Source organism: Lynx canadensis, chromosome A1 (assembly GCF_007474595.2).
Source record: "Lynx canadensis isolate LIC74 chromosome A1, mLynCan4.pri.v2, whole genome shotgun sequence".
Classification (NCBI taxonomy): domain Eukaryota; kingdom Metazoa; phylum Chordata; class Mammalia; order Carnivora; family Felidae; genus Lynx; species Lynx canadensis.
Genome location: NC_044303.2, coordinates 27,415,159 through 27,441,006, shown reverse-complemented (window position 1 = coordinate 27,441,006; position 25,848 = coordinate 27,415,159). Strand labels below are relative to the sequence as shown.

The window sequence follows — 25,848 nt, the reverse complement described above, 5'->3', positions numbered from 1 at the left end:
TAATTCTTTTTTTTCTATTCTCTCTTTCATTAATTTCTGTTTTTTTTTTTTTCCAACGTTTATTTATTTTTAAGACAGAGAGAGACAGAGCATGAACGGGGGAGGGGCAGAGAGAGAGGGAGACACAGAATCGGAAACAGGCTCCAGGCTCTGAGCCATCAGCCCAGAGCCTGACGCGGGGCTCGAACTCACGGACTGCGAGATCGTGACCTGGCTGAAGTTGGACGCTTAACCGACTGCGCCACCCAGGCGCCCCTCTGTTTTAATTTTTACTGTTTTCTTCCTTGTAATTGCTTTGGGTTTAGTTTATTCTTCTTCTTACATTGTCTTAAGGTTGAAGGTTAGGTCATTGATTTAAGATTTTCCTTTTTTAACATAGGCATTTATAGCTATAATTGCCTTGTAAGCACTGCTTTAGTTGTGCTCCATAAGTTTGAGTATGTTGTGTCTTCATTTTCATTTATCTTCACGTACTTTCTAATTTCCCTTTTTTGACTCATTTGACTCATTGATTGTTCAAGAGTATGTTGTTTAATTTCCACATATTTATTTCCTAAATCTGTCCTTATTGATTTCTAGTTTCATACCATTGTGTTTAGAAAACATAATGTGATTATTTCTATCCTTTTAGCCTATTGAGGTTTGTTTAATGGCCTAGCATATGGTCTCTCCTGGAGAATGTTCCATGTGCACTTGAGAAGAATGTATATTCTGCTTTTTGGGGGGTGGAGTGTTTTGTTCTGTAGATGTCTGTTAGATCTAGTTGGTATAAGTGTTGTGCAATTCTTCTGTTTTCTTGATCTTTTTTCTAGTTGTTATATCCGTTATTGAAAGTGGGGCATTAAATTTTGTTGTTGAATTGTCTGCTTCTTTCTTCATGCTGTTAGTTTCTGTTTCATATATTTTGGTCCTCTGTTGTTAGATGCATACATGTTTATAATTGTTATATCTTCTTAATGAATTTGATCCTATTAGGTGTTCCTTTTAAAAATCTCGTTTACATTTTTAAAGTCTATTTTGAGAATATGCACTCTAGCTTTTCTATGGTTGGTTTTTTCATGATATATCTTTTTGCATCCTTTTACTTTCAATCTGTGTTTTTGTGTCTCTGGCAAACAGCATATAGTTGGGCCATGTTTTTTTAAATAAAATCTGACAACGTTTTGATTAATTGAATTGTTTAACCCATTCACATGTATTATTACTAATAATATAGTTGGATTTATGTCTGATTTACTTTTTGTTTTCTATGTCTCATGTCTTTTTTTTTTTTTACTCCTCTGTTCCTCCTTTACTTTTTTCTTTTACGTGGAGTGAATATTTTCTAGCATTTTAACTTCATTAATTATTTTTTCACTGTTTCTGAGATTTTTAAAAAGTGATTGCTGTAGGGTTTCTCATATGTACCCTTCCTTTATCAGACTCTGTTTCATATTTGTACTAGATTCCAGTAATATTTAGAAACATTAGTCTTACATAGCTCTATTCCTTGTGTACCCTTTTTGTGGTATTATTGTTACACGTATTATATCTACTAATGTTACAAACCCAACAGTACGCTTAGTATTACTACCTTATCATCTCATGTTATTTCCTTAGTCCATATTAGCTTTGTTCCCACAGACCTCCTTTGTACTATTACTAGCAAATATATTTTGCATATGTTTCTAAATGTTATAGGTTTAACAATACATTCTGTATGTATTATCTTCTACCATTCATTGCCTTTTCAGTGAATTAAGAGAAGAAAGAAAAATATGTGTTTATATTGTCTTCTATAATTATGGTGATCTCTACCTAGTGTTCTTTGTGTGTGTGAATTCAGATTGCTGTCTATGGCCATTTGCTTACAGCCTAAAGAAATTCCTCTAGTATTTCTTCTCAAGTGGTCTGCTAACAACAAATTCTTTCAGTTTTGTGTATATGGGATAGCGTTTGTTTTGCCTTCATTTCTGAATGAAGGCCTTGCTGAATTTAGGATTCTTGGCCTACCGTTTTTTTCTTTGAGGACTTTGATTATGTATCCCACTGCTTCTGGCCACCATTGTTTCTGTTAAGTCAGCTATCAGTATTATTGGAGGGTTTTTTAAATAAGTGACACATTGTTTTCCTGTTGCTACTTTTAAAAGATAAACCTAGGCGGGCGCCTGGGTGGGTCAGTCCGACTTCGGCTCAGGTCATGATCTCGCGGTCCATGAGTTTGAGCCCCACGTCGGGCTCTGTGCTGACAGCTCAGAGCTTGGAGCCTGTTTCAGATTCTGTGTCTCCCTCTCTCTGACCCTCCCCTGTTCATGCTCTGTCTCTCTCTGTCTCAAAAATAAATAAACGTTAAAAAAAAATTAAAAGATAAACCTAGGCATATTAGAAAGGTTTATTTGAGCAAAAATCTGTTTGAATTGCACCAAACTGCAATTGGTTAGGAACACGCCACTGACAGGAGCTAGGGGAAATACTTGTATAGAGAAGAGGCAGAAGCAAAACAAAGAAATTGTTTGATTGACTACAGCTTAAGCATTTGCTTTATTTGGAAGAGTCTGGTTGGCTGTTGGTGATTAGTTGCCCTCAGATTTCAATTTCTTAATCTTGAGGGATTTACAGGCTTAGGTTTTGGTTTGGTTATGTAGGCTACTAAGGCATTAAAGCCACTTCCGTACAATGGCCACCTTACTTTTTTTTTTGTTTGTTTTTTTTTTTAAATTTTTTTTTTCAATGTTTTTTTATTTATTTTTGGGACAGAGAGAGACAGAGCATGAATGGGGGAGGGGCAGAGGGAGAGGGAGACACAGCATCGGAAACAGGCTCCAGGCTCCGAGCCATCAGCCCAGAGCCTGACGCGGGGCTCGAACTCCTGGACCTCGAGATCGTGACCTGGCTGAAGTCGGACGCTTAACCGACTGCGCCACCCAGGCGCCCCAATGGCCACCTTACTTAATTAATTTAACACTGCTTTATAGATTTTCTCCTTGCCTTTGACTTTCAGCATTTTTACTGTGATGTGTCTGTGTTTAGATCTCTTTTTATTTATCCTTCTTGGAGTTTGTTGAGCTCTTTCGGTGAGTAGGTTATTGTTTTTCAGGAAACTTTGGACATTTTTAACCATTATTTTTTTTAAAGATTTTTTTTTTTTCATTTTCTTTCTCCTCATCTTCTGGTACTCACATTACATGTATATTTGTGGTTTTAATGATGTCCCACATTTGTCTGAGACTGTTGTTTTTTTCTCATTCTTTTTTCTTTTTGATCTTTGGCTTGAGTAATCTCAATTGCTCTATCTTCAAGTTCACTACTTCTTTCTTAGGCCAGGTCAGGTCTACTCTTGAGCACCTCTAGTGATTTTTCAATTTTGTTCTGTGGATGTATAATGGCTTCTTGGGAATCTTTTCCTATAAATCCAACATCTGATTATTTTCACAGGTAGTTTCTGTTGCTGCTTTTTCATTGTGTATGTATGGGTCATACTGTCATGACCTGTTAATTTGTATGCCTCATAGTATTTTGTTGGAAACGGAACATTTTAGATTTTGTAGCAGCTCAGGGTATTTGTCCACCCCAGGGAGGGCTTATTATTTTTATTTATTTGTTTAGTAACTGGATTATTTTAGTGAAGTTGATACCCTCACCCCCCCCACCTCCCCTTGTTAAGCTTTTTACACTGTTCCTCAAGGTGGCATAGCTTTGGGTATGCAACTCAGCCACTGTGGGATAACAGTGGTATTGGTCGGGCACTCTTCCTCTCTTTTCTTGATCACACCCAATTGTAAACTCCACTGATTGCTGACCAGTTGCTCAGTTGTTCTCAACAATGCCCTGGGACACAAATTTCTCTACGAATGAATGCAATCAAATAGTTGCACCTTTGATGAAACGGTTTCTGGAGTCAGTGTCTGATGTTTGTTCTGAACCCAGGAGGGCTCCTCTCTGCTGTTTGTTCCCTGTTTCTGTCCTGTGAACATACAGTCACTGTGTATGTTCACTAGATTCATGAATCTTCTCCCAGTTGCTTTTCGGAACCTCTGCTGTCCCTCCCTGTACTGTCCTTGAGAGCACCCTCCATGCTCTGTTGTAAATGAAGTCAGTTCCTTTGGAAAGAGGTTTGGGGCTCTCTGTTTCATGGCCTGTTTACTTCATAGGAAAAATATCTGCCAGGGCTCTGGAGTTGAGACTGGGAACTATGGCAGTCTTCTCTGCAAATGAAACCCCCGCTGTAGGATCTAAGCATGCAACACAGGGAGCAGTAGCCTGAGGTCTTCTTGGCTTACCTCTCTTGTGTGGAACCACCACGCTTTATGGACTGGAGAAGGACTCTTGAGGCCCAGTATTCTAAAGGAGCCACACTTAAGGTAGAGCTTCTGTATCACTTGCTTAGCACTTAGCCTCAGCAGCAGGCAGCTGGGGGAAGGAAGAGAAATAATGGAGATCATGCTCCTCCCAGAAAGAAAACCCTTTGTCCAGGAGGTAGGGAGAGAGGGGAGCCCTGTGTTTTTGGCTGCATCAATCCAGCAGAAGTGTTTGTCTGGCTGAGCCGAGAGGAGAGGAGGGAAGCTGTTTTGGTTCAAATACCAGTTTCCTGCCTTTCTTACTGAATTGTCATAGATTTTCTTGAATAGATGTTTCTTTTTTACTTTTGCTTTTAAGACCATTTTCAGAGGTTTTAAGTGGCTGGGGTTATTTACATAGTTTTCACCAGTTCCACTGGGGAGCAGATCAGTGGAACTCCTCATGCCAGAAGTCCATCTGTCTCCACATGATTTTAACATCTTTCTTTTAAGAATTGTGGGTAGCCTTTAAGGATCCTTCAAATCAGCAGATGGTAATACTTTTTACTTCTGTCTTACAGGTTTGGAATGTAGACATTCATAAGTTTTAATGAAGGTTGAAGAATATGTAAAAACCCATGAAAAGATCTACCTAAGGAAAGCCCAAGGATATAAGGGAACTTGTATTTTCTTAATCCTCAGATTGGTGTGCTAATTATGAAACTCACATTAGTAACAATTATTCTACTTAATTAGGTATAATTATTAAGTTATAACTAATATTATTAGTTATATATAATTATTAATAATTATACCTAACTTTGAAACACTTACTAATTATAGAATATTTATTTTCTTTTGTACTTGTTAGGATTTCTTACTCAGCTGTTTTGCAGACATTTATTTTTTAAAGCACCTACTTGTGACACTCTTGTTACTGTTTTCCGTATCTTTGGGTCTTTGGAGTGGTTTTTCTTCTATGAAGCTGGTACCTGATGCAAGAAAAATAATATGGGGTGCCTGGATGGGCTTGGTCAGTTAAGTGTTTGACTCTTGATTTCAGCTCAGGTCATGATCTCACACGTTGGTGAGTTTGAGCCCCGTGTCTAGCTCTATGCTGACAATGTGAAGGTTGCTTGAGGTTCTCTTTCTGCCTCTCTGTGTCACTCCCTTGTTGTCTCTTTCTCTCAAAATAAATAAACTTAAAGAAAAACTTTTAAGAAAATAATAGATAGTAACTCATCACTTTTCTACTCCTCCACAAAGAGTACCTCAAGCCCCATTGGTGTACTCAGAGCTGTGTTGATAATACAGATATAAGGTTGTTCTTCAAGGTATTTATTATCTAATGGGTATATAGATATATATTTCAAATGATAAATCACACTCATGATTTCAATCTTCTCTAGAAGGAACGGGATGGCCTAGGATGGGATTATGGGCTTGAAGAAAGCAGAAAAGGTCTACAACAACCACATGTTCGATACGATAGGAATTTAATACCCAAGAAATCTTGTAAACAAAATGGTGTGGTATGGTGATCAAGAAGATTGCCATCTTGGGGTACCTGGCTGGCCCAGTCAGTGGAGTGTATGACTCTTGATCTTGGGGTTGTCAGTTTGACCCCACATTGGGTAGAGAGATTACTTTAAAATCTTTTAAAAAAGAAGAATATGGGCAGCTCAGGAGCCAGGCTTCCTAGGAATCCTGGTTCCACTTCATATGAACTCTGTGGCTGGTGTTGGGCAACTTACTACACTTTGTTTTGTGATTTAGACTCTTTAATTTATGAAAATAGAATTGGAAACACCAAATAACGCCTAGTCACTACCCTCATCATCATGGTCTTGATCATAGGTTTGTTGAACCTAGTGATTTTTGGACAGTATGAATTTGTAGTGTCATCAGACTGCAGGAGGTCGACATACCTCAGTAAATTTTTCAATAAGCTTTTCAAAATTGAAATATACATTCATGAAAGTACATAGATGATAAGTATACAACTCAATGAATTGTCACAAAATGAATTCATTTATGCAGCTATTACCCAGATTAAGAAATAAAACCGTACAAATCTCTCCTCAGGTACTTTTCCTGTCATTCCCCACTCTTCAGAGGTGACCACTGTCAGGCTTTTATAGCCATAGATTAGCTTTGCCTTTTTTTGAATGTCATGTAAGTGGAATCCTGTAGTGTGCAGTCTTCCGTATTCATCTTCTTTCATTTATTATCTTTGTGAGATTCATTTATGTAGCAGTGAATGTTATAGAAATGATTCATTCATTTGTATTGCTGTATAGTATTCCATGGTACGAATATATATTCTCCATTTATTCATTTTTTGTTGTGTTGTCTCCTTTTCTTATTGACGTTTGAGAACATTATATATTCTAACATTCTAGACATGAGTCTTTTGTGTTGTAAATATCTTCTCTCTGTGTCTTGCTTTTGCCTCTTAATGGTGTCCATTCATTGAACAGAAATTCTTAATTTTAGGGGTGTGTGGGTGGTTCAGTTGGCTAAGCATCTGACTCTTGATTTCAGCTCAGGTCATGATCTCCTGGTTTGTGAGATTGAGCCCCGTGTCAGGCTCTGCACTGACACCACAGAGCCTGCTTTGGATTCTCTCTCTCCCTCTCTCTCTGTCCCTCCCCAGCTCATGCACACCTGCACACATTCTCTCTCTCTCAAAATAATTAAATAAACTTAAGAAAAAAATATCAATGTTAATAAAGTCCAGTTTGTCAGATTTTTCCTTTATACCTAGTGCATTTTTTATCTGTTTACGAAATTTTTGCCTGTCTCAAGGTCATGAAGATAATTTCTGAAATCTTTTACCTGACATAATTGTATTTGTAATAAACTGGAATCAATTTTTGTATATGGTGTGAGATAAGGGGAAAGTTTCAATTTGGTTTTAAGTAGGCTCCACGCCATGTGCAGAGCCCAGTGTGGGCTTTTTTCTGTCTGCTAATTGCTAAATGAGCATGTTACGATTTCAATATCCAGAGTGCATATCAATCAATTACAGGTTATATTTGAATTCAATTAATATTTTAATATTTGTTGAGGACATGCAGAATGCCTGGCATTGCCTTGGTAACTCTAAACATTTAAACAGCTTTCCAAGATTGACATTACCTAAGTTAAGATCATTTTCAAAGATAATCACGAAATCAGTTTATTTCATAACCAAGTAAGTGCATATGGAAACTTTCATCAACGTTGCTTGTAATTCTTACTGTATATTCAAGGACACTCCTTGATATATTCCATAAGTGTTTATAGCAGTTCAAATCTTGATGTAAAAATGTCAGTATTATCCTCAAGGGCAAAAAGCTAAATATAGCTTCCTCCAGCATTGCCCTTTCTGCTATAACCATGTTTGTTGATTTGTTTCCCTGATTTTTTATTCCTATATAAAGTGGGTGGTATCATATTAATGAAAGGCTTGGATAAAACCTGGACAATTTACACACCAATGCTATCTAGGTGTATTTTGTTTTTTTTTGTAAGCTAGTGAGGTCTTATGAGGTTTTCAAAAGCCATAGATGGTTTGTACTCAAGGGGAGAGTAAAAAAATAAAAATAAACACAGAGAGATAGGTGAACCATAATATGATTGTTAGCTCAAGCGTTAAGCAGTAAAAATGTTCAGGGGTAGAAATGAGAAGGCATATAATGCTTAAATAGCCTAATGTGACTGTTTGGGGCTAGTATTTTTAAATTTTTTTTTTTTTTTTCAACGTTTATTTATTTTTGGGACTGAGAGAGACAGAGCATGAATGGGGGAGGGGCAGAGAGAGAGGGAGACACAGAATTGGAAACAGGCTCCAGGCTCTGAGCCATCAGCCCAGAGCCTGACGCGGGGCTCGAACTCACGGACCGTGAGATCGTGACCTGGCTGAAGTCGGAAGCTTAACCGACTGCGCCACCCAGGCGCCCCGGGGCTAGTATTTTTGTATGTCAGTTAGGTTCTGTTTGTGATTTATAATGATTCTGAGTTTGAAAATCAGCTCAATTTCCTTCTTACTATTTGCATTAGAAAGAATTCTAAAAAAAAGAACTGATGTAATTTTATTTTAGGGTACAGTGAATCTAAGACTACTCAAGTATACATAAGTATCCTAATAGGATTATTTTGGAGAACAGAGAGCATTTCCTTTAAACATTATTTTTATTACCACTCATTTATTAGTTCATTCATCTGCATTAGTAAATATGATTTTTAGGATTGGATAGTACATAGTTGATTTTCTAACATGTTTTTCATTTTTGTGGAAATGTATGGTTTGATACATCTCTGAAAGTTCCTGTGGCTTGCTTTACCTCCTTCAGAAAGATACCCTCCTTCATAGATGAATATTCTTCTCTTTACAGAAAAAAAAGTCTTGGACAGAGACCATTATTTTATTTACCTAACCATCCACTTAATTTCAGAAAATTCTGTGATCAAATATTTGAATGGCAGTGTCTGACCAATGAAATGTTTGAGTGTTTTTCAAATTATTCCTGATCATAGCTTTCTTTCATTATTTTCCTCAGAGGTTATCTTTGATTGTTGGGTATCTGTAGCGCTTCACTAAACAAATTTAATTTATGCTGTTATGATTTCTACTTAGCTTGTAAAATAATTTGTCAACAGGATGAATGTGTGGGAAAATATCAGAGGATTCCAATTACGAGTGTTTTTCTTTATTTGAGACTTTTAAAAATGTCAGTGATGAAGTTTTAATCCATTTGTTTTTTCTTTGTCCTCCTAGGTGGATCTCCTTACTTAGCAACCAAAATAAATGAAGCAAAAGACTTGCTGGAAGCAACCACCAAACATTGATTGATGCCCAAGAAGCACTCTGAAGGAAGAGAAGGGGGAATTTAAAGCAAGAAAGTCCTGCAAATTAATCTAAGCCACGACCTTCACAATTTCCGTACATGTATTGACCACAATCATTTATTTCAATATTAAGGTATATAATAATAAAATATTAATAATCTATCTGTTTATTATCTTTTAAAGGAACACTTTGCTTATTTTCCTCCTTTCTCTGTGGTAGTTACACAGTGTAAGATTTTTGTTCATTAGTCCTAAGGTCCCCCGGCTCCCCTCCCTCACTCAAGTGTCATCATCAGTAACGTGGGATTTGTGAGCAATTAGTAGAGATTTTCTTACTGCTTCTATTTATATTCACATTGTCCCTTGTTTCCTCAGAGGACTTTAGTACTCTGCCTGTGTAAGGTGCTTTACATGTTTTGAGATCAAACACTGACTGCCATCCCATGGGGAAATGATCGGAAACTCCATCGAATTTACTAAATGGTGTTTTGTAAAGTAGTGGTTAGGACTTGTTAAAGAACTCTGTTCTCTCTGAGACCCTATAAGTGAAGCATGAGAACTTGGAGAGCTACTAAAATGATTAAAGATTTGCAAAATGAGCCCTGTGAGGAAAGGCTGAAAAGACGTAGGAAAAGTCTGAGGAATTTGTCTTTAATTATAGCCTTCCAGTACTGTATATTTATTCAATTATTCATTTTGCAAGTATTTATTGACCACCTATGATGTGAAGGCACTATAGTGGGTCCTCTGAGAGTTACAGGTGTGAACTAACCATGGATCTTGACCCCCCAAAAGTTATATTTAGAGGAAAGATAAATCACAGGAACACTATTAGGGAAGTACAGGTGATATGCTAAAGAAGTTCAAAGAAAAAGAGAATATTTTAAGCTGAGAGCATAAGGAGGAGCCTCAGAGAATAAGTGGCTTAAGAGCTGGGCTTTAAATACAATTAGTAAGAAATATACCACATGATTGGTGAGTCAGTGTTGTTTCCCCTGAGATCAGTCACAATTAGTAGAAATAAGATTTATTAGTGTGATTACAGTACAGGGTTTCTCAAAAGCAATAGATGGACGCATGATCGTGAAGGGCCAGCCTTTTATACTGCATGGATTTATTATCTCATAGAGCCCCAGTCGTCATCACTTTACTATCCCAAAGTTGAGAAAACGGATTCAGATACAGGGTACCAGCAATATTTTCCTGTAATCCTTTATCAATCCTGGGTCATCCCAGGTAAACTGAGCCACTATACTTCATCTGTCTTCAAATACTTTTTTAATATTCTAGTTGCATCTCTCAATTTATGACATCCTATATAGTTTGATGGTTCTCAATATTCGCAATATTGACATCTTGAGTTGAGTGATTCCTCTCTCCTGTGCATTGTGGGATAATTAGCAACATCCCTGCCCTTAACTGCTAAAGGCCAATAGCACCCCCTCAGGGTGACAACCAGAAATGTTTGCAGACATTGCCAAATGTTCCTTGGAGGGAAAATCGCCCCTGGTTGAGAGCCACTGCTGTAAATTTTAAGTACTTTTTCCTTTGGTACATAAAATAGTGATCTCACTGAAAATCAGTTGAATCTTAGGATCACTAAAATATTGTTCTCACTTTAAAGTCCCCATGGATGTCCTAATTTTCTTGTGCATTAGGGTTTTTCGTTTTTCTGGTCATTGTTATCCCTGTACCTTGAATGCCCGGATCCCTGCATCTGCACCTGCCAAAAGCCCAGGAATATTCAAGGCCAAGCTAAAATGCACCCCTGTCTTTCTGGCGTTTCCAGCAAAAGTAATACCGTGAGTTGTCAGTTCTCTGAGAGTAGGGACCGTATCTATCTGTTCACTGCTGCGTTGGCATTCAATAAATATTTGTTGAATGAACGAATAAATTCCCATAGCACTGTCTTCCTCACTCATGATAGTTACAACTTGGTACCTTGTGGAAAAAAAACTCCTTGTGTAACACGCCTTATTTCTCAAAAATGCAAGAACCATTGGAGCAAGAATCTTGTCGTTCATCTTCATAACCTCTTTTTAGTATGGAGCACTTGCACACAGCAGATACGAAGTTGTGAGCACTGAGAAAATGTTGTTTTCCAAATAGTGTGTTTTAAAAAATGCTACCACTAATTTTAAAAGTTATCTTAAGCAATAATGGGGTGTTCTCAGGACACACTTTTTTAAAAGAAATTATTTTTTTTAACGTTTATTTATTATTGAGAGACCGAGCGAGACAGAGCATGAGCATGGGAGGGGCAAAGAGAGGAGGAGACACAGAATTTAAAGCAGGCTTCAGGCTCTGAGCTGTCAGCACAGAGCTCAACGTGGGGCTCGAACCCACCAACTGCGAGATTGTGACGTGAGCCGAAGTCGAACGCCCAACCAGCTGAGCCACCCAGGCGCCCCTCAGGATATACGTTTTAATTAACATGCTATTTTCTAATCCATACTGTATTTTATGAGAATTTGAGCCTGTAGCATTAGCTTGGAATTTCCTTCATCCCATTTTCCTGCTAAGCATGTGCCTAAGAGTCTGACAAGATACAGCTTTGAATACTCTCCTTCTGTTATGTGATCTTGGGCAGTTAATCTGCAAGTCTATAGTGACCTCATTTATAAAATAGAGAAAATAATCCTATTTAATAAGGTTATTGTAGGAAATAAGGATATGTAAAGCATTTAGTCACATAGCAAATGCTCAAAAAATAGAATTATTGCTTTGTTCACTGCCCGTTTAATTTAAAATCTTTCAGAATACCTTGAATTAAGGTTTGAAGGTGTGTTCCAGTAATCATTAATTTTACTCTTGAATCTGCAGTTTGGGTACATGGTGGGGACAGTTCGTCTCTATTCCATGCAGCATCAGCTGTCTCTGGAGGAGCCACTTCATGTGGCTGGCAAGTCGGGACCGGTTTTGGCTGGGAAGTTCACCAGGACAAGTCAGCCAGGAGCCTCAGTTGCTGTCCGAATACGCTTCTCCATGGAGCTGTGGAGAGAAGCATCATCACATTCTGGTGGCCGTGTTACAAAGAAAGTGAAGGGACAGGAAGTAGAAGCTGCAAACTGAGGCCGGGTCTGAAAACTGGCAGTGGTTCCGATAGGAACAGAGAATGCCAAGTCTCAAAGGGAGAGGATAGAGAGGATAGTGAAAGAATTAGTGGATTAGTGGCCATTTTTTAAATAAAATTTTTTTTTAACGTTTATTTATTTTTGAGACAGAGACAGAGCATGAACGGGGGAGGGTCAGAGAGAGGGAGACACAGAATCTGAAACAGGCTCCAGGCTCTGAGCTGTCAGCACAGAGCCCGACGCGGGGCTCGAACTCATGGACCGCGGGATCATGACCTGAGCCGAAGTCGGCCGCCTAACCTACTGAGCCACCCAGGCGCCCCATAGTGGCCATTTTTAATATGTAGCAGGGCAGGGTTTAGATTTTCCTCTCCTTACTCAAGTCAGTTAAGGCATTGCTTTCAAAATGTTGTCAGGAGTGTAGAATTCAAGTAAACTAGCTAGAGTAGTTTCCGATGACACAACTACTACTTTAGGTAGATATTAATTTAGTAGTCATTCTGCAAATGGCATTGTACTTACGGAATAGAATTTTAAAAGCTACCCACCCTCAACTCCTTATTATCTAAAAAGCTTATTTGAATCGTCACTTATCCTCAGTAAAGATGGCTTTTACATATTTGCTGTCATTGCATATTCTTCTTAATTAGGTTCTTTGTTGATACTGCAGTTTCTGTTTATTTTTACATCTTAGATGCAATCTGAGGAAGCAGGAAAGACCTTTTAAAAAAAAAAAAATTACTTCCCAGATTCCAGAGAAAGTGTAAGTCAAATGGGCAGTTAATTAAAGGGAGCATAGAATGCCACTTACACTATAATTGGTGGTGCAATCTCCAGCCTAAAGTCAAAAGTGGAGAGAAGTCTAGTAAGGAAAAAAAAAGTATGGTGATTTTGGAAGACATTGTTTTAGTCTTCAAACCATTTCCTTGATTTGGTTTGAAAATTATGTCAGGCAGTAAAGTTATAAAATACATTTATTCTTAAAATGTGTAATATGCTCAAACTAAATAGAAAAACAGATTCTTAAAAACAGAGAACTTTTTGGGGCGCCTGGGTGGCGCAGTCGGTTAAGCGTCCGACTTCAGCCAGGTCACGATCTCGCGGTCCGTGAGTTCGAGCCCCGCGTCAGGCTCTGGGCTGATGGCTCAGAGCCTGGAGCCTGTTTCCGATTCTGTGTCTCCCTCTCTCTCTGCCCCTCCCCCGTTCATGCTCTGTCTCTCTCTGTCCCAAAATAAATAAAAAACGTTGAAAAAAAAATATTAAAAAAAAAAAAAACAGAGAACTTTTTTTTTTTTTGCCTGATACTTTTGAAATAAGAAATATTAAGAGTCGTATTACCAGTCATGCTTGTGATGACCAGCATGGTCATTAGAAATAACGTATCATATCCAAGGACAGAAATTCTTTTGTTGTCATGGGGAACCTTGAACACAGAAAGGAGCCTTTAATGACATATTTCCGACACAATTGGCAATTAGCTTAAGGTGGTTTAATGACATACGTAGGAGAAGATGAATCAGCTAGGCCCTTAATGTCAAAAATACTGAAGTTTCCCTGACTCAACTCACTTAGAATGAACTACAGGGGCCGTGGTGCAAAGTTAAATATCTAAGTAGATCGGCTCATTTTGCACTTTGGCAACCACGCCATCCACAGGCACTCAGCCCCTTGCCCACAGTCACCTCCTTAAAGGCCTCTGGCTCCAAGGAGGATTTGATGGTAGCAAAGTGAATGTGTCAGCATTGTGCTTCCCTCCTAACAGAAAGGCAACCCAAAGAGCATATCCCGTTAACGCTAGATCAGTATCATCTACTTGTCAAAAGCATTCCGTCAATTACCAGCTGAATTTTATTTATGGCAGAGTTATACACATTAGGAAATTAGAATTTTAACTTATTAGCTGGAAAAGTTGAGAAGTTCTCTGGACTCATTTTTTAGGTAGAATCTAAGTGATTTGGATCATTGCCCACCAGTAAAATTGCTGGGCATGGTAGACAAAGAAAATGTTCCTTCTAATGATTTTTATGAGCTGAGCAGCTATTGTTCCCAGTTGAGTGCTCTTTTCCTTTTTTTATTGTTGCTGAGCAAAAGAATTTATAAAAAGCTTTTTTTTTTTTTTTTATTAAAAACCCTGCTCAATTGAAATGCAAGTTCATTAAGTACTATTCATTTCTCTTCCTGCCATAATAACCCCCTGTCCCCCTCTGCTCAATTCAATAGTGCCTAGCCGCACTGGTCAACACTTTAAGTCTGAACAGACTATTATATAATATAGATATGCAATCTCCAACATCAAGAAAGAGTTTTATTTCAGATGGGCAGAGTATGATCACTCAGGCTAAAATTGGCCATAAATTTCACATTAGTTCCTCAACTTAAGGGGGGAAGATGCCCCTGGAAATTTAAATCAACGGTGGGAAACTTAATTCAATTTTGACAACATGGAAATCACATTGAGATATTGGTTCAGTATTGACATCTAAGCAGTAGTGCTAAAGACTAAGAAATTAGAATTGGCTTGTTAGTGTAAGTTCAAGAGATTTTATTAATAATAGCAAATATTTGTTGAACACCATGTGCCAAGCCTCCTACCTACATTTTCTCTTTTAATTTTCACAGTACCCCTAAGAGATAGTTACTATCTGTATCCCCCATTTCACAGATGGAGAAAGAGAGGTAAGGTCAGAGGAGTTTAGGAACCTTGCCAAAAATTACATAGTTAATAAGCAGTGAAACTGGAATCCAAATCCAGTTTGGCTTGACTCTGAAGCACATGCTCTTTACATGCTCTATTGTATTAAACTAATTCTGGACACATGGGAATCGTTGTAAAATGGAGGGACTTGACTCATTCTTTGCTTGTGAACCTTGGGTTATAGATTGTGAAAGGCTTGTGGGAAGGGTCGTGTCATTTGGCGTTACATTTGGCGTTATGAACAAGGAGTGCCTAATGTCTTTTATTCTGCCCTGGAAGCTTGTGATATCCATCCAATTGCACATACTGAGAGTTCACTTAAGGAGTTTAGCAGTGTGAGTTTCTCTGACTTCAGTGGGGATGAGATTTTATTTGAAACTTTCATGGGCAGAAGTTTCCTACGAAAACATCTAGAGCAACGTTCAGAAGATGGCTTGTGAAATTGAATCAGCAGACCTTGGGGGAGAAATGAAGAAATTGCTCGGTGTAATAAAGATGAGAATAAGAAAGCTGAATTTATTGAAAGGAACAGAGAGGTAGTGAAAAAATTAAGGTTAACAGGAGAGACAACTGAACCAAGAAGAGATCACTTACAGCATTTGAAAGAGAATTGCCAGTGCTCAGTAGAACATTTCAAAAATCATTTGCCAATATTCCCAGCTGTGGACTGGGTTATTTCTTCATGCCACGCTTTTATGCCAAATTCCAAAATTACATTTTGCACAGTTATAGGCTTGTCTAGTAGGACCCATAGATCTTTAGTTGCCAATCTAACAATGTGTCTTGAGATTATCACTTAATTTTCTATGCTTTCAGAAAGGTGTTCTAATCAAATGGTGAAAAGGTTTCAAACTTCCAGAGATTTATAACTATGCATGACTCTCCTATTCATAGGAGATTTGTGCATTCCTTGAATGTTAGATATACATGTATTCAAGAATAAGTACATTCCAAAGCCAACTCCAGGATCTTCCATCTATCTACTCTTAGATTACCCTTGCCTTTGTTCTTTCCTTCTGTAAATGTGGATAGTCAGGAGTTGACTTCAGAAGTGTTTACGTTTTGGCTTCTCTGCCTCTGGAGTAGGATGAAATCTAATAGTGTTTGTCCTGTGATGGTGAGATGCCATACTGTATCTGCGTGGTCTCTATCTTTCAAATTGTGCCGGCACATTCTATAGTACGGTGTTGCGGAAAGCCGCATGTACACACAGAAATGCAACCTTCCCTAATTAACCCTGCTTGGGTCTGATTTTATGCCTTGTTCCTCAGCTTCTTGGGACATAGGTATTCAGTTAGCACTTGATTCTGTCCCGGTTTACACTTACATACTATATACTTGTTTGGGCTTTTCTCCCCTTGCAAGCATATTTTTTAACCTCATATGTAAAAATTAAATACATACATACATATATACATACACACTGTTGTGTTTGTTTTGCTTTAAAATTGTAAAGGATAAACTGTGGGATACTTTTAGCTGTCTCATTTTCCCAGCACAGTTAAAATGAAGTCTGACTTGCTAAAATTGAATTTACACTCAATTTTTTTCTGTCGTACAACTCTTGTAGAAAAGGCACTAATCTTATATGTAACGTAACTTCGTCTACACTGAGCTTTCATGCAGGCGCTGCTTTTATTTCTACTTCAGGAGATGCCTGGCCGGGTGTCCCTCAGGACACAGTATTGATTGGTTTACTTCTAAGGATAACTGTCAGGCACCAAAATTGTGAACATGTGGATTTTCTTAGAAGCCATTAGTGAAACTTGGGTTTTTACCCTGCATACCAAAATAAGCAAGGGGGAAAAAAAAATAGAAATCAGCCCAGTAATACTTTAAATTTTATTTTTGTAGGTATCTTGTAATGCAAATACCAAAGAGAGTGCCTGTTCCCTTGGTTTCCTTCTTCCTTGCCTCGGGTGTATCCCTAGCAGTTTTTGGTCTGCGGCACTTCTAACTGCCTAAACAACTCGAAACGTAGGCATTGGTGGTGGAAATGCTGACACAACCCGAACTGTTACCCCTAGAATGTATTACCGAGTATGTGGGCACAGATGCCTGATTCCGTACTTAGTGTAAGTGAAGGATAAGGCTACTACTGTTCAGTTTCCAGCTTCTGACAGGAGGGGAGTCCAGGTAGGTGTGGACCCTCTGTTTCTCCAATCTCGCCCTTCATCCTCCCACCGCCCCCACACATGCCGTGCCCCATAAAGTGGTCGCTTCGTAATTACCTCCCACGGCCAGAGCGTACAGCAGTCACTTAAGTGTTCTGGGAGGGTCTCGTGTTGTCCTGAGGCCCCATCCTGTGATCTGTTCTTCAGATCGGTGGAGGAACCAGGACTGACAGTGTTGAGCCAACATAGGGTGTGTCTGTCATAAAATACAAGCTTGAATTTTGTTTCGTCGGGGAGGGATGTTTTTCACAGCAGTCTGGTGAATTAAGAACAGTATACAGAATCATACGGTGAACGCGTTATATTTGGCTCTGCCGATAGGATTTATGTATGGAACATCAATTTTCTGTACAGACATAATTGAGTACATATTACCATGGTATGAGAACTGCAAGAATGCGTATGGTGTGTGGGATGTTAAGTTTTAAGAAATGTAACGAAGGGGAAAATCAGAGAAACCTGAAAACAACGCAACTGATAACATTAACTTGAATTTTTTTGCTCAGAATACGTGTGAAGTACGTATGTTCTATGCACAAATACAAAGACAAATACATTATTTTAATATGTTACCATCTTCCTTTTGGGGTTGAATTTTTTCGCAGAGCAAGAATACCTAGCGGGCAGTTCCTAGGGTCTGATGTATGGCTCAGTAACACTCTCGGTTTGTTAACAGCTTCTTCCTGTAGGGCTGTGAGTAAAGTGTGGTGTCAGGAGGTCTGAGGGTCTCTCCTACTTCCTACTATCCAGGGAATAGTGTGCTTTCCCCCAAAGCCTGGCTGAAAGTTACTCTTGGGGAAAGAAGAAGAACCTGGCTGACAAATCTGTTACCCGTTTGAAGGAATCATCTGGAGCCACAAACAACCTAGTTAGTGGAGATCAGCAGGAGTTTAGGCAGTAATTGTCCAGAGCCCCATTCATTGGCGGTGGTGGAATTATTATAGAATAATGTGACTTTAGAGGACATATTGATCAACCGAAAGAGGTTTAAAGCTTCTCAGTGTTGGTGTTACAGTAACGGTTTCGACTTTCTGGATTCAGTAAGGAAATGCATAGCAGTTGACTGCTTGACTTCAGGTTTTGTGTCCCCCCTGTGGTCCCCCAGTAGCATCCGTTTCTGGTTCTTAGGCTGCCTAGCCTGAAACCGAGCTTTTGGTCTTTGCTGTCTGGGAGTTACATGTCCACAACGCGGCAGTCAGAGTTTTTCTTTCTCCTAATAAACCAAACTGCCCTTGTCATCTCCTACTCTTGGCCTCTTTTTCACCTTCGTACCAGTCACGCTTGCATCAGGCTGGGAGCCGCGGCAGCATCCGGCATCGGGGCACTGGGGCGTGATTCCTGCTGGGCCGTCGGTGAGCTCTGGGCCCACAACCCAGCACCCCAGCCTGCCTCGCCGCGTTTGCTCCTGCTGGAATACCATCCACCTGCCTGCCCACAGAGTGAGATGGTGAGACCAATGAGAAACGAGTGGGAAATAATGAGAGACACGTTGAATGTTCTGGACACCTTGAAGAGAGATGTTTATTCAAGTCATTATTAATATTTTTTGCAAAGTATGGCAACATTGATTTTTTTCATCTGAGAACCAATTTTGCATGTGTACAGAGTTGGAATGTTGAATTGAACCTTTCTCTTATAAATGGGCGAAGTACCTCGCCCACCGCCTAATAGCACAGACTTTGAAGTTGCTATTTTTTATTTCCAGCTTCAGGCATGAATCTTTGCTCCATTTTGTGGGTGGCCGGGAGATAATACTGCATTATTTTAAGTTTTCTACCTAGGGCTGGGTGTGTGAGCTGATGTCGAGCACATACACCGTTGTGCACAGGATGCTCTGTGCATCTATGCTGCAAACTCACCAGGCGCAAGGATTTAAAATTTTCCTTGGCAACCCAGCCAGTCAGGTGTCCAACTATACCTGGAAGCCAATTAGTACTTTTCACAGAGCCAGGTGCAAAGCTGCCAGGTAACATCTGTAAGTGACTCGCGTGGCTCTGATGGGATCTGCATATGTTCAGCCCTATATGAAGATGTTTTTCACTTGACACTGAGTCATCTTTGGTCTTGTTCTCCACCCACTCCATTAAGCAGACGCACCCACACATGTTGCTGATTTGATTTGCTTTCAGACGAGGATGGTGCCTCGAGTTTCTCTTCCTGATGCTAGTATTTCTGTAGATGCCTCTTGGAAAACTATCTGCCCATCCAAAGTGCTTTCAGAGGGGACGGGACGACAAATCCTTATGTTAATTATCAAGGCATTTTCTGATAATCCTGTGGGTCTGACCTAAATTACCCAATAAGGACTTATTTGAGGATTTTGTGTTTTCTTTTTCGACAATGTGTTTGAAGATGGCGGTTTTCCTCCAAGAAAAGAACACACCTGAGTTCCTGTAACGTTGACTGAAGACTTGGGTTCTAATTGCCCTGGTTCTGCAGCTAATGAGCTATGTGACTTTGGGCAGGACACAGCCTTTTCGAAATACTTGAATGCGCTGCTTTCTCAGATGCGTGCCATCTGGAGAAGCACTTGTTCCCGAGTCACACAGACCTAAGTTTAAATCTCTGCTCCACCTTCTGTTAGTAGAATGATCTTGTGGAAGTTCTGTTTCCTGACCCATAGAATGGGTATAATATTATGTACCTCAGAGGGTTATTTCCAGAGTTTAAAGATTTCATAGATACGGATGTGCGTGCTTGTTAGCGCCTGTGCACGGTAGCTTTTCCACAAATGTTCATTTTTACTGCTTGTCTCTTTGACTTTACTAGTTTTTTATTTCAAGTACTACACAAACATAATAACAATTAAATGATTTTTAAAGAATGAATAACGGGCGCCTGGGTAGCTCAGTTGGTTAAGTAACTGACTCTTGATTTCGGCTCAGGTCATGATCTCAGGGTTCGTGAGTTCGAGGTCCATGTCAGGCTCTGGGTTGACAGCGTGGAGTCTGCTTGGGATTCTGTCTCCCTCTCTCTGTGCCCCTCCCCTACTTGCACTTTCTCTTTCTCTTAACAAACAAACAAAAAATAAAAGAATAAAAGAATGAATAGCAAATTACCAATAATTCCAACATCTGAACATCAACCATTTTCTTTTTTCTGGGGCCCCTTCGAGTGCATCTTAATATAGAGCCTTAGGAATCTTCTAGAAAACCCCTGTGGACAAATACACAGATCTCTAGATGGGAAATCAAACTATATTTTACAATGACATTGTAATAAAATTAGAATGTTTTTATTGAAATGAATAACTGATTATCAATAATTGTGACTAAATAAGAATATGTATTCTTATTTATTTAACAGCTGAAAAATCGATCCAAGAGAATTTAGAGAAAAAAACAGTCCTTTGGCCAGCTTTACGGCAAAGCCAGGTATGACAACTGGTAATTACTGAGTGCCTGATATTTGTGCCAGACAGTATTTAAAAAAATTTTTTTTTTGTTACTGTTTATTTATTTTCGAGAGAGACAGAGAGAGAGAGCGTGAGCAGGGGAGAGGCAGAGAGAGAGACACACACACACACACAGAATCTGAAGCAGGCTCCAGGCTCTGAGCTGTCAGCACAGAGCCCAATGTGGGCTCGAACCCATGAACTGTGAGATCATGACCTGAGCTGAAGTCTGATACTTAACCGACTGAGCCACCCACGCACCCCCAAAACATGCTATATACGTGATGTCTTTAATCCTTACAACAACCCACTCAACTAGGTATTTTTATCCCCATTTCATCCATAAATAGGGGAGTTCAAGAGCTTAAGCACTTGCTCAGAATCCCAGTTAGGAAGGAATGGAGTTGCCTCTGCTTCCAATCCGACTAACCCCGAAGTCCGTCCTCTTTCCCTTGTCCAGCTGCCTCCCAGGAAGCGTTCCCAGCCAAGTACAAAACTCGCCCTCAAGACTTTTAGCTTGAGTTCCCGAAAACGTCACTCCTGGCTTAGAGAGGATGCTGGGGATTTTATGAAGTCTCCTCGGGGTGGTCATTCATTCCAACATGATCACAGTCCAAGGGCCTCCCTACCTCTGAAGACATTTGTCACTTGTCATGTTGCGTTCAGGATGCCAGAGGAGGCATCCAGCGAAATGAACGGAGGCCCTTTTGTGACAAATAGACTTAAGGAGCTGAAGCTGGAGCGGGAAAAGACCTTGCAGATCTGCAGGCCTCCTCCAGGCGCTGTCTGATGGATTTCCAGATCCATGGCATTTTCTAAGCACTTGATCACAGCAAAGAGGATAAACATTGTGAGTTAAAAGGGATAGCATCAGGCCTGGGGGCAAAAGAGAGTGGTACCACTTTTAAGTCCCCTCCGTTGGGAAACGGCAGGCTTCCAAGAACTCGGGCTTTGGAGACAGACTAATGTGGTTTTAAATTCTGGCTCATACGCTTCCTTGCTGTGTGGCTTTGGACAAGTTATTTAACTACTTCTTTATTTTTTCTTTCTTTTTTAAAGATGTAGGTCTACAGTTTTAAGGAATTATTTCTTTTAAAGTAAAAGGAGATCACAAATTATTGCTATATACCATTGTATCACTCTTGTTTTATTGACAAGGTCTTTATTTATTAAAAAAATGTTAATTCCAGCGTCGTTAACACCCAGTGTTATATTAGTTTCAGGTGTACAATATATAGTGATTCAACACTTCTGTACATTACTCAGGGCTCATCATAATAAGACTTTACTTAACTTCTCTGAGCCCTCAGTTTCCTTATCTGTAAAATGGGGATCGTGTCACCACTTCACACAATTGCCATGAGGATGAAAGAAAGTGATGCGAGCAAAACCTCCTGGTGCACAGCCAGCACTCCCTAACTGCACATCATCGATTTCCTTTCATGAAGCCAGGGCTCCTCTATTTGGGCTGTTCCTTGGAATCACGTCTGTAGATTTTACAACCCTTAATGCCCAGGCAGCACCCCGGATCAGACTTTCTGGGATGGGAGCCAGGCAACAGTTTCTTTAAAGCCCTTCTGGTATTTCCTTGTCCAGCCAAGGTTGGGCATCCCGGGGCTGGGTACAGTACGAGTGACCCAGCATGTGCCCAAGCTCTGTAGGAACACAGCTCCAGCAGGTGTGGGGCCTGAGGGCCGCCGTGCAGTGTGGGAGGGACTCTCCGCTCTCCCTGGGGGCTTCAGGCAGAGCGGTCCCCAGGGCCTGGTGGAGGTTAATCACCCTGGGGCCTCTCCTTCCCCCACAGCACTTTTATCCAAGTGAGACCAGCTTCACATGGAATTTGAGGGAGTCTTGGAACAGAATCAGGGCCAAAGCAGACTGCTTAAGGGGAGATGGCATGCAAAGAGGGAGAAGAGACAGCAGAAGGAGATGGTGAGAGCAAGCCTTTCCCCGCAGGTCCTGACATCACAGGCACTCTGACTTTCAGTGGAAGGTGCCCAGAGTTCCCCTCTCTTTCTTCCTCTGGAGTCAAGGACCGCTGATAGACTCATTACACTGAATGGGGTCTCTCCAAATCATTATTGGGAAGTGCAGTGTGGTCTGTCGCAGGACCAGAGGTATCACCAGGCAGCTAGTCAGAAATGCAGACTCTCAAACCCGCATCCCTCGGCAAACCTGAATCAGAATCTCTAGGGATGGGGCCTAGGACTATGCATTTGAACAAAGTTCCCAAGTGAGTCTTGCGCTCATTAAAGATGGAGAAGCACCGCTACAGTAAAAATAAAACCGGCTTTAGAGGTGAACGTGCTTCTGAATTTGAACCCTGGTTCGGTCACTTACTGAGTGATCTTTGAAAAGTTAACTTCTCTGAACTCTAGTTTCCTCATCTGAAAATTGGTGGTCAATATTTTTACCATAATAATGGACTGCCAAGGGAATTGTGGATGGAGTCCAGGGGGTCTGTGAACTTGGGTAGGAACAAAAGCATTTTTATTTTCACTAATCTATACCTGAAATTTAGCATGCTTTTTAACTAGGAATGTAGGCAGCAAACCACAGGAGTTTTAGCAATCGACAACTTTATCAGCAGTAGAAGGCACAGAGATTCGCATCTCACATTACCATTGCTACAGATATCTCTACACACGTTTGTTTTCATCTACTTCAAAATTACAGTCGTTAGACTCACTGCTAGTTCTCAGTATTTAATGAATTAATAATGAGGCACTGGGGCGCCTGGGTGGCTCAGTTAAGCTTCCGACTTCAGCTCAGGTCATGATCTCCCGGTCCGTGAGTTCTAGCCCCGCGTCGGGCTCTGTGCTGACAGCTCAGAGCCTGGAGCCTGTTTCAGATTCTGTCTCCCTCTCTCTCTGCACCTCCCCCATTCGCACTGTGGGTCTTTGTCTCTCAAAAATAAACATTTAAAAAAAAAAATTTTTTTTAAACTATAACGAGGCACTTACATTACTCCATCGTAAATGTTTTTATCTTTTTGAAAATTGTGTTTTAAACTAATTGGTGTCCTTTGGAATTTTATTCATTTATTTATTTTATGTATGTGTTTGAAAACTTTATTCTGAAAAGGGGTTTAGTGGTTCAGGGCACAAGAAAAGCTTAAGAAACCCCTCTCCTGCCTTGCAAGTTTGATGATTACACAAGGGAATCCAATGTGTCTAACGCTTAGCAGGGATGCGAATGAAAGCAACCTGATTGCCCTCCTTGGCATCATCATGCTTTGTCCTACACTCGGACCAAAGGATCCCCCAGCCTTTCCCTGTACACTGTGTCTAGTCAGCGTTCCCTGCAGGCATCTTTCTGGTTTATTCTGGTTTTATGGAATGAAAATTATTCTTTTTTGAGGGTCTGCTCTGTGTCAGAGAGGTGAAGGAAAGCTGTCGAGACTCACCCTAGCCAGGAATGGGAAAGCAGGCATTCAACCTTCACACCGCTATGTGTACTCCAGGTGTAGGGGGATAGGTTAAGGGCTCCTGCATCGTCCTGGCTCAAGAAGGCAGCAGAAGTGATATCAGCTGGCTCACTAAACACCTATAATCTCTTAGTTCTTATACATTCAATGAACATATATAGAACATATATAGAAAACGCATAGGGAGAAAGCTCTTGGTGATGGTTTTTTGGATTTGACACCAAAAGCAAATGCAACAAAAGCAAAAACACACAAGTGGGACTACGTAAACTAAAGAGCTTCTACACAGCAAAGGAAACCATCAACAAAATGAAAAGGCAGCCTACCAAACTGGAGAAAATATTTGCAAATCATTTATCAGAGAAGAGGTTACTGTCCCAAATATAGAAAGAACTCATGTACCTGAATAGCAAAAAAAAAAAAAAAAAAAAAAAAAAGAAAACCTAAACAATTTGATTAAAAAATGGGCAGAGGATCTGAATAGATATTCTTCTAGAAAAGACAGATGGCCAGCAGGTTCATCAAGGAAATGCAAATCAAAACCACAATGATATATTACCTTACACCTGTTAATGGAGAGATAAGAGATAACAAGTGTCGGCAAGGATGTAGAGAAAAGGAAATCCTTGAGCACTATTGGTGGGAGTGTAAATTAATGTGCAGTGAAGGAAAACAATATGGAGACTCCTCAAAAAATTTAAAATAGAACTACCATATGATCGAGCAATACCATTTCTGGGAGGGTATCCAAAGGAAAGGAAATCAGGATATTGAAGAAATGTCTGCACTCCTCTATTCAGTACAGCATTATTCACAATAACCAAGATACAGAAACAACCTTAATGTCTATCAACAGATGAATGATTAAGACGATATGGTTTATATATATATATATATATATATATATATATATATATATATAAAATGGAAAAATCATTCAACTACAAAGAAGAAGGAAATCCTGCCATTTGTAACAGCACAGACCTTGAGGCATTTTGCTAAGTTAACTAAGTCAGAGAAAGACAAATACTGGATGATCTTACTTATATGTGGAATCTAAAAAACCAAACTCGAGGAAACAGAGAGTAGAATGGTTGCCATGGGCTGGTGCATGGGATAAACGGAGAGATGTTGGTCGGAGGGCACAAGCTTTCAGTTATAAGATGAATAAGTTCTGGGGATCTAATGTCCAGCACGGTGACCATAGTTAGCAGTGCTGTGTTGTATACATGCAAGTTGTTAGGAGAGTAGACCTTAAATATTCTTACCACAAAAATATAAAACGGTAATTATATGAGGTGATGGAAGTGTTAATTAAGCCTATTGTAATTATTCTGCAACGACAGTATATAAGAGGATCCAATTATCAGCTTATATACCTTAAATATATACAATGTTGTATGTCAGTTATATCTCAACAAAGCCAGACCAACAATAACAACAGAAACCAACAACGAAAATCATTAAGTCCAATTGACTTTATCCACACGTGATTATGCACCCATGGGCTTTACCTTTTGTTTGATTGTGTCTTATTCCGTGGTTCTTGGCCTGGGGTTCCAGGATTCTAGGCCCCTGAGAGATTTTTATTTCATTACAGACCCTTCATAACAATGGTCTAACTAGGCCAATGTAAACTGTGCTGGTTTACTGGGCACAGACCATTTAGGGAGCACTGAGAAGCCCGGGGTTAGGAGGGAAAGGAAATAATATTTAGTGAGTGCTCGGCACGGTGCATTTTACATTCACTTTAACCTCTACTTATTAATACACAAAAAGGTATTTACAGAAAAGAATTCTGCCCATTTCACAGACCAAAAAAAAACCCTGAAGGCTAGAGAGGGTAAATGACTTTCTGGCAGTCACCCAGCTAGCAACAAGGAACACAGTTGGCATCCAGACTTTGATGGGTCTGCTTGACACCCAAGACAACCAAGGCCAGGCTCTTTAAAACACAGGTGTTGCTTCCCACGGAAGGTGCTCCCTACCACCAAT

General features: G+C 39.9%; 1 protein-coding gene across 2 annotated transcripts in view; it reads left to right on the top strand.

The window, feature by feature from the left end:
• The window catches only part of DNAJC15 (DnaJ heat shock protein family (Hsp40) member C15), a 99,500-nt gene that overhangs the window by 60,991 nt on the left and 12,661 nt on the right, over positions 1 to 25,848 (top strand). Inside the window, exons 6-7 of one of the 2 annotated variants that reach the window (XR_003967915.2) lie at positions 9,019 to 9,222; positions 20,339 to 20,406. Coding sequence is in view for 1 of the 2 variants with exons in the window: in XM_030311397.1 (XP_030167257.1) it covers positions 9,019 to 9,089 (71 nt within the window). In the remaining variant the exon portion in view is untranslated. Of the gene's footprint in view, positions 1 to 9,018; positions 9,252 to 20,338; positions 20,407 to 25,848 lie in introns of those variants that run through there. The other variant, XM_030311397.1, reaches the window with a different exon arrangement.